The following is a 10,318-nucleotide window of genomic DNA, read 5'->3' as shown; positions in this document are numbered from 1 at the left end:
CATATAAACTGATTAGTTGAGTAACTCCTAGCATTGCCTTTTAATTAGTAGTGGTATCATACTATACTGATGTGTAAATGAAATTAGCCGGTTACCTAATTCTCACAGCTGCTGCTGTGTCACATTATATAGTTACTTTTCCCCACAGAATAAATTGAGAAATACCAACTTACATTAAAATCTGACCCTTGACATAATTTACCTTCCTATAGGCAGAAAAATATATATTTTTCCTCCTTAAACCACAATGAACCAATGTGCCCAGTGCTGCCACCAGTGTGCCACAACTGCTCTTCCCTAAAATCAGTGTAACAGTAAATATATAATAGAGCAAGCACATTTGTGAAACGGACAAACTATTTTAGGAAGTTTTTTAGTAAAGTGTTCACATTAATATACAGGTTAATTCAGCATGCACTATGGTCATGAATTCCAGCACATCATAGTACACAACAGGTGTACTAAGGCAGAATAAATACTGAATTTACCCATAAACGGTAAGGTCCCTATAAATGGGTTCTTTCAAAGAAATACTCACACTGATCACATTATTCACCCTTGGGAACATTGGAAACTTTCTTTTCATCTGAACCATTAAGGATAAACAGCACATATAGTATCTAAAATAACTGGCAATATTGTAAACAGTAGTATTGTTTCATGTTGTTGTGACATGTATTCAGAACCATGTTCAGTTTCCTTGAAACCAAGGAACATCCTGCCTTTTCTTTGCCCCATTTAAAGTAAAATAAGGACAACGATTTTATGGTGCTGTACTTTATAATCCATCAGACAAGTTGATATTAGCAAGTCACATACAAAAATCCATTATATTTTTCTTGCACCATAGCAAATTCACATAAAACATAAATTGAACCACCACTACAATAATGACAAATACTTGTGCTTTCAATCTATGGAAGGGTATGCTGCCACTGTTTTCATTCAACAGCGTGAGTGTTCTGGGGTTAGCAAACATAATCCCTTGGTTCTTTTGTTGGACACTAGGAGATTAACAGAAGCCAAATTAATAAATTAAACGTATCTTTTTCCCCAAACCAGCTGTCTAAAATTGCGATTTAAAATATATAAAATATATATATTTGTATATTTAATCTACTGTTTTACATTTACTGGAATTCAATGGAACAATTTAAGGTGGAATGTCTTATTTCACTTTCCTGGGGTGAGTTTCACGATAGTGACGTGTCTTGAAAATGCATCAAACTTTCAACACAGCTCCTAAAAACTTCACGTGCCTTCCCCAAAAGATAATGTGCAGAGTTACCTAAAGATAACTAATTAACTTTAACTAACTCAGGTTTCAGGTGTTTGCAATGTGGAATCAAAATGAAATGACGAAGTTTGCTAACAAATTGCACTTTCTTCAACAAAAATTTAACTTCCAGAAGCAATACATAAGAATGCTTTCCAAAAACTGCTCATGTCTGAAAAATGAAATAGCTTTTCCAGGATGTTGTGGAAAAAATTTAAATTTCACGTATTGAGTAGCGACATGTTTCAGGAAAAACTCTGCTACATCATGGCTTGGGAAACTCACCCCAGAGCTGGAATGATGATGTTTAAAACATTTATAATAGGACAGCCGGGCGCAGCTGAATTTCAGTGTGTTTTTCAGTGGCAAATATCCCACTTGTGTCGGAGAAATACAACTTTGGAGAATATATATAAATGTTAATACAACATGTCAAATGTAAAACATAAAGTCCAAAACAACATATAATGAACAGAAAGCGAAATATGTAAACTGTGTTAGCATGTAATTAAACAACTGTAAATCCTGACAAATATTTAAATCTTGTTTACCATATTTGCATACCATTGGCGTTTCATAGTTTTACGAATTGAAGTTGTACAGAATAAACACAGATTACCGTTTGTGCTGCCATCAAAATACATGTAAGATTGTAAGCTAAAATAATAAAAAAACCAATCATAAAATGTGGTACATCCTGTGTCATACCATATATGGTGCGTCCACCTCTGTTGCCTTTTAATTTCTATTCCACATCATGATTTTTTTTTTTTCAAAATCACCACAATTCTCTTTTTCAGAGTTCAAAAATAATTTAACCGATTTTCATTGGGTTACACCAAGAAACATACATTAAATATTCACATAGGTATTTCCCATACCCTGATTAGCCATAATCTGTGCTTCACATTTGACACATTTGCCCAATGATCTTGTGGATACTACAGTACTTAGCTTCAAATGAATTATGAGCCTTTCAGCAAAGATTTCCCTGCTACCACAATGGCTTCTTGCACTTTGATGAACCATGTAGAAGTTGCAATGAAATATGTCATATGCATGCACTCTTGAGAACAATTCTGAGACATTCTTCATGGCTTTACATAATTATTTTATAAAACCGTAAAGAAAAGGTCAAATGGATTTCCAGCAGTTTAAATGATTTTGGGCACTTTTGGAGAAGTGTACAACAGTGTTCTACAAGAGCTAATATAAAACAGATATCTTATTGTCTTTCCATGATTTGATTGTGGGTTTGAAGTGATGGAGGCACTAATTTGGTTAATTTTCATAATGTTGTTCATAAAAGTGTGCTTATATTTATCACCACACTTTAAATTTCTCAAAGGTCATTGTTGGAAAGGCAAAAGACTTTGTAACAACAGTTTACAGGTACTGTAAATGACTGCATGACAGCACATTTTGCGATAACATTTTACCTTTGTAAATCGGCAGGTGCTTCCAAATTAGCATTATCTAACATCTGTACTTCCTGTTTTAATTCTAGAATGACATATGTCCCATGGGAAATCTAACAGTTGACTTTTTAAAAATGCAAAGCATTAAATCCCGACTTAAAACAGCTTATTCCATACTTTAACAGCATGGAGTAAACACTGTAGTAATTATTTGGAATGCTACAGCTCAAAGGTGAAAAGACAGGCTGTAATAATGTAAGAACGCTCTCATGCTGGGCCTAAAGAAAGAGACATGAGTATTTCATACTGAATGACGGGATGATCTTCCGAAAAGTCTTGTTATGAAAAAAAATGTTAGAATGACATCTTCAATATAGATAAGGGCTTATCAGGTGTGGGAAATATCTGTTTTACTTTGTAGTGTCTCTCAGACTATATAGGTTTTTTATCTGTCATTATTTATATTGTCAGTCAAATGTTTGCATCTTTACAGGTTTTTAACCATCTCTCTGAGCTGTTCTATTCCTGAAGATTATTCAGTAGGATCTAAATGAATATTATTTTTTGCTTCGAGGACTTTTAACCGACTACAGCATTCTTATGCAAATGATGTACTTGTATATTGAGAGATTTGACAAACCTTGGATATTATGTTTTAAGCCATCTCTGCAAGCAAAAATCTAAATGCCAATGAATGGATCTTAAACCCCAGAAAGGAAATAATTTTGGAGCAGTTGTGTGCATGTAACAGCACAATGTGTAATCATTTTCAAAGTGGATAATAAAACAAACAAACAAACAAAACAAAATAAACAACCAAAAAAAAATAATATTCAAGTATTTACATAATGATAAATTCCACAGAAAATAACCATCCCCACATAAGTAATTCTGATTATATCCCACGCTGCTTTTAACAAACAGTACCAGATTGTATCCAGATGTCAGCAATGTCAAAGGATTGATAAATGCTTTCAAGGGTTTTTTACAGTCATTGTGTATGGCCATCCTCAGCTAGTATACACTGATGAAGGAGGAGAGAGCCAGGACCAGGTACTGGCAGGATGACAGCACTTCTGCTTTTGCTGTACCATATGGTGCTGTGTTGGGAGCTGCAAGAAACAAGAAAGGCACTGATTAATCTTAAAATTACAACAATTTCCCACATTAGCTCAATTTCCTCCCTTTATCAGGGGGGTACGGTCCATCAAAAACCTATAATCACAAAGTGTAGTGTTTTTTTTTCCAGAAGGAAAAAAAAGTTAATACAAATACACACACAGCCAGATTAAACAGAGAAAAGTTCATTCAGGTTCATTACGCACTTCTCTCTACAAACTGTATATATTTGTAATTGAAGTGAATGAAATTCGCTTTCGGGACAGTTTTCAAGGATGCAACTCATGCCCTCCACTATAGAAAGTACATACTATTCAGCTGAACCCTAGCTGTCTCTGCCATGCATAAAATGTCCCAGGGTGCATTGGCCGTATCACCAAACACCACAAACAAGAGTTTTGATCCACAAAGTAATCCCCAATGCTGGGGAGAAGGGCTCCAATGCAGGTGTAAGCATACACATTCATCCTGAGAGAAAACCACGCACAATACATGCCAGACTCAGCTGCACCAGGGGAAATCATGCATTAATAGAAAGCCTTCCGTCTGGCTTACCAGTGCTCCTGTTAAAAAGTAGTATGTAATTAACTCAAAGCCAAATTACGTGGATATACTGTATTTACCAGCGGAATAGCTGGAGAGGGAAAAATAGTAGTTTTCAATCAGCTGTAAAACAGACAAGATACCGATCACCAGGTTATATCCTGGGCGGTAATGGACAACGGTGCCATTGTTTATAATTTTTTCTTCTTTTGGTTTGTACTAACACTTTTTTAATACATACAAGCACTTGGGTTGCCAAAATGGGGCTGAGGACCCTCATGGTGGTTCGAGGGGTCCTAATTAGACATTCCAGGTGAAATGTGTTATATGGTTTCATGTAAAACTGCACAATTTAACACATTTTCAATTCTATTCACTTGAATGCTCCCTTTCACCTGAACATATGGTACAACTGAATACCTCTTTGTAAAGTATGTAAACATTTTTGCTTAATGATCAATAGCTTGATCATTATTAATTTGATATGTTAAATAATAATGAAAAGTTTTTCTTTGGTCTTGATATGTTCTAAATATCAGAAAAAACAAAGGACCGACAGAATGACAGATACAGATTAGGCCTAATCCGAGACTAAATTTAATCTTGAATGGAGATTCCCCATACAAAATTTAGTTTAATCCAGGATTTAATCAAGCTTAATCTGTGTCAGTCATACCAAATTATGAACGTACTACAGGTTATATGCTATTAGGTAGTTAGATAAACATAACTAAACAAAGTAATGATACATTTTTAGATGTGTATTTGATATGTGTTTTTGTGTTTAGAATTGTATTTATATGTGTTTTGCCGCTGAAACATCATGCATAAACAAAATTATTATGTATCCCAAGTCATTTTTTCAATTATATTGGTTGTACTTTTAATAACTGCTGCACAACTGATGATGTACTTTGCCAAAAACTCATTTGAAAAAGCACAAATGAATGTGTTCATACCCGTTGTTATCGACATTTAAGGGCTATTTTGCTTTTTTTTTGTGTGATTTATTATGGCTCCATCTGTGGTGTGAACAATGGCATAAATGCTCTCTAGGGAAAACAGAAAATTGAAAGTATGCTTGGACAGTGTTGTCTGACTTGTCAGTTGGAAATCAAATGGAGGGGGAAAAATGAGAAATAGAGAAAAGAAGGAAGACATTTCATATTGTGATGGTGTATGAAAATACAGGGGCAGGATCTGAGAGAGAACAGAGAGCTGCAGACCACTTCCTCCCTCATTTCGCTTCCATCCATAGCAGCAGATAATGACACAGTGCTGCTGTTCTGGGGGAGTGGAGATGGTAACCATGGAGACAGTTCAAATCCTGTCTTTTTACTGCAATTCGAGGATATACTGCATAATAACTGTAACAAAATAATTCAGGCTTTAGGTCTTATATACAGTAGTTTCGTGTTTCATTTGGCACACCAGCCTCGGGAGATCTGCCGGGCAGTGGCAAATTTGCATATATTGCTTTGTTTTTTCGAAGTAACTATTTGTTGTTTGCCCAACCACAGCTAGGTGGCAAATGTGAGCACTCTAATCCATTGCTGCCTGAACTTGCAATGTTCCGACAGTAGAGGCAGCAGAGTGCTGTATTTCTAATATAGGCCTAGGTTTCAAGAACAGTCCATGGACTAGTCTACTATCTAAAGATAAAGAAGTATGCAACGGCGAAACAGACAAACGATGATAATTCCTCCAGCAAAATTATAAGTAAACAATGGCCATTCTATCGATGTTTCATAGTGTGAGCACATTTTATTATATTTGTATTATTTTGCATTTGGTTCGCTGGACCCTTGCCGTGACAAAGACACTGCATTACCTTATTTCGAGTAGTATATGGATTTTCTAAATTCAGAGAAGGCAAGGTCCCCCCGTGCTTGTTTTGCCATCCACATGTTACAACATAGGGAACTGTTGTCACAAAAGCCATGGCATCTTAAAATGAGTTATACAGATAGAACCGTAACTTTTAACGCTTTCAAACGGTATACCCTGTTACCATAGTGATTGAAAATTGCACCATGAAAAAAGGAATGAAAGCTAAATGTGACCGTCCAATGTGACTTAAAGGGTTAATGGTTGGCAACTAAACAACAAAAAAAAGGGCGTGTGGGATCAATAACATTCATTCATTCATTCATTATCCTAACCCGCTTATCCTGAACAGGGTCGCAGGGGTGCTGGAGCCTATCCCAGCATACATTGGGCAAAAGGCAGTAATACACCCTGGACAGGTCACCAGTCCATCGCAGGGTACACACACCATTCACTCACACACTCATACCTATGGGCACATTTGTCAACTGTGGTTGTGCAAAAAAACAAAACAATAAACCACTATAGATTATGGGTAATCTTACTACAAAAACCAGTTACCTGCCAAAGAGCAACGCGGCTGCCCCCTACTGTCGGAACCTCACAAATATTATTTTCCGGCTGGCAGCATTCTTGCGTCAAATGAAACACAAAACCACTGTATAATCAGTATTATATACCAGATAATTCCTATTTCTTTGACTGAAACATAACATTCATGTGAACTGAAAGTGAAGGGAAAGGAATGTTCTCCTTTCCTGATGAGTACAAAGTCAACTGCATAAACACCAGATCTACATCTTGCAAAATTAGCTGTTTCTGCTAAGTCTACCAACAAGATGATTTCAGCCTATACTAGAGGTAATTAAGAAATGAGCTTATATTGCCTAGTTCTTTACAACACTTCATTTTGAGCTGGTTTAATGTCCCACTGCGTCTTTTTCAAATTAGCCTGTGTATTTGTGACTGTGTAGGCTGCAACTTGCCATTTTAATTAACTCCAGCAGCAGAAATTGACTGTGACATGATTGCTTAGGGTTTAACATGACAGAAAACTGGGGGCAGGGATATTACAGTTGGATAAGACGTATATATCTGTACTAATATAGGCTTTCATTACATTAAAAACCAAAAAACCATTGGCTTCAATTTCTATGCAAAATGATTGAAAATAGATTATTAAAAATAATTACAGTACATTGTGTTTTTGTTCAGCAGATTTTAAAAGACAACAAAATAATAACCACTGCAATCTCTCTTTCTCTCTCCCTCTCTCCACTTCCTCTCCTCCTATGAAACAATCTCCTGATCAGTGGTGTCCAATCCCATCTGAGAATGGCTGGTGTGGATGCATATTTTTCTTTTAGCACTGGTTAGTACATTCGTGTTTTCACATGTTGTAGTGTTGGTCAAGCTAAGTCAAAAACTTGCACCCACACCCACACCAGGAAATAACCATGTCCATGGACAATGGCAATCACCGAGGACAGACAATATTATTTTATGCAACAGAAAAAAAACTATTTCAATTCTTCCACTATTTTGTTAAAAACAGAATCGTCTCCACATTAAAATACATCACATGGATTGTGAGCCATTAGCCTTGATGTTCCTCCTGAGGTGGAACGGCTTATCTCAATTATTACAAATAAATTAAAAATTAAAGGACAGCTACATTATTAAACCCAAATGAAATGAGAGCACGTACAATTTGCCCAGGTTACTTCACCAAATGTGTTCTCAAACAGAAATGGACCACCACCACGATACCACTGATACTAATCTCTGTTTCACATTTCTGTTTAACAATAGGGTGGAGGATTCATCAAGTCCAAAAACCCCTTAATATATGAAAATCTTCTTGATAGGCATTCAAGATCCGCTCAAATGCAGCCATCTGCTTTCCTCACTACACTTTGCTTCATATCCGCCTTGGATGTTTTGGCATTGATTTTCTTGCATGTGTTATTGATTTTACATTTTTAGAAGCCAAAAAACAAACTATTATACAGTGAAACTGACAGAATGTGGACAACTTGTCAGATAATATTGCTCATGTATTCCTGTGCCCTAGTGGAACAGCTACATCTGAACCCAATTATCTCTACTTTTTAATATATGTACGTACACAAAATGTAACAAAACTAGAAACCAAAAAAGATAAAACTAGATGAAGCACACAAAAATGTTAATTCTTCCTCCTGCGATCTACTGAGTGTTGAGGCCTGTTGTTTCAGATAGGTATCGGGGGTTCTTGAGAGCTGTTCTTGTTTCCAGACATTGTGCCCAGAACATGCAATCTGCTGTCAGTATGGCTTCCCCTAACCCCCGGAGGGATGTTCCTCGCTTGCCTTGAGCGACAAGTTCAACGTCCTTGACCATCAATCAGTGGCCCCCTGTCCCCTAGCTGCCCGCAGAGATGCCCAGACGTAATACACATCTCCTAGATAAACCAACGTCTTAGCATCTTAGCATGCTGGCCTGATCCAAGCAAGCCTGTGGAACCATTCAGTGTTAAATCATTCCTATCAAATACAAAGCTCTCCATGGGTATTAAAAGCCCTCCCAAATCTCACATCAGTTACCCCCCCCCCCCCCTTCTTACAGCATGAAACAGACTACTCTTGAACTGAATTGAAGGTGTGATCTGTAGCAATTGCATGTATAATTAACATGTTCCACAATACTTTGAAGAAGGGCTCGGATCTATAGCCTGTAATAATCATCCCTGGCACACTGAAACCAGTATACTGTATTGTTGGTTCACCAACTGTGGACGTGCTTGACTGAGATATGACAATCTATTACAACTATATCTATATATAATTTTTTAAAGATATATATATATATATATATATATATATATATATATATTGCCTTTGTTTAAGTGCATTAAACCATAAAATGGTACCCCTTTCCTTTTAACGAATGAAAAGAGGGAGGCAAATACAGGAAACACAATAGTCATGCCTGTCAGTTTTGAGAGTTATGCTACAAAATGGAAATGTAAACCAAGACCAATACAGTAAAATGTGGGGCACAGTTTTTAAATACAAATTCCTTGTTTGTTATGAACTCTGTTAAGAATGCAAAAACAGTAACCATTACAAGTCCACTTTGGTCTGGAGTGTGGCAAAGAGGCACATTCAATTCAGTACTGGAGGGGACCTGGCTCTTTGGCTGTATCCACAGAGGAACCCTTTTCGGTTCATTATGGAAACCTATATCATAGGTGTGAAAGATCCCAGACCATTTTGCCAACAAAGAACCCTTGAACTAGACAGGGTTCTTCTATGGAGTCAAAAGGTTCCTTTTGGAAGCGTTTTTCCTGGTACTTGATGTGACGTTAATTACACTTCCACAGCTGCAGCAGTGCTGCCCAAGCTTGCATCTGCTTCACAGCACCTCAATCCCATGCTTTTTCCCTTTCTAATTCCCTCGGTCCTTATCAGGGTAAAGGGGCAAAGTCAGGAGGTAGGGCTGTTACAGGTAGCTCATTATTCAAATATAAAAGTTAGCGGTCAACTTTCAATTGGAGCATGATATTAACACCAAGAGGAGGTTAAAAGTGAAGCTGGCACCTCCAAGGCTCGACAGTGGACAAGAAAGTGAACCAGCAGTTAAAGGCAGTGTCTGAAAAATACCCTCAAAATATTTACTGTCTACTAAACATACCAGCAACTGGTTTTAGTATGCAATCTGCTCCCAAATGCAGACCATGAGTATACTTGTTAAGTAGGTCAAATTTTCTCTAAATGTATGCACTAAATCCCCAGATGTATACATTTTTCAGGAAGTAAATCATAGTTTTTAGGGGGACCAAGAGGAAGAGGCGGAGCCATCTTTTGGTCCAATCGCAGTCCAATAAATCAGACAGAAAGAGGTGAAGGCTTTTTATTACAAGGGGCGGATGTCTTACGACACTTCCGCACCACCATTGGGAAATAATATGGAGGATATGTTGGATAGTCAGCAGTATGTTTAGTAAACAGACATAGGTATTTTGAGGACACAGTAGCTTGGAGGCTGTTTTGGGCATGGCCACACTCAGCGAAACCCTGGAAACAAATACACTCAGTGAGCACTTTATTAGGTATGTAGTAGACTTATTTTATAGGCTTATTGGTCTTCTGTG

General features: G+C 37.0%; 1 protein-coding gene across 2 annotated transcripts in view; it reads right to left on the bottom strand.

Moving 5' to 3' along the window:
- Positions 1-359: 359 nt before the first annotated feature.
- Positions 360-10,318, bottom strand: part of negr1 (neuronal growth regulator 1) — a 228,015-nt gene continuing 218,056 nt past the window's right edge. For both annotated transcript variants that reach the window (XM_061239970.1, XM_061239971.1), the window contains one exon: positions 360-3,806. In XM_061239970.1, the coding sequence (XP_061095954.1) occupies positions 3,709-3,806 (98 nt within the window). In that variant the 3' untranslated portion in view covers positions 360-3,708. The remainder of the gene's footprint in view (positions 3,807-10,318) is intronic.

This window comes from Conger conger, chromosome 4 (assembly GCF_963514075.1).
Source record: "Conger conger chromosome 4, fConCon1.1, whole genome shotgun sequence".
Taxonomy (NCBI): domain Eukaryota; kingdom Metazoa; phylum Chordata; class Actinopteri; order Anguilliformes; family Congridae; genus Conger; species Conger conger.
Note: the sequence above shows the minus strand (reverse complement) of the source record. Positions and strands in the feature narration are given on the sequence as shown.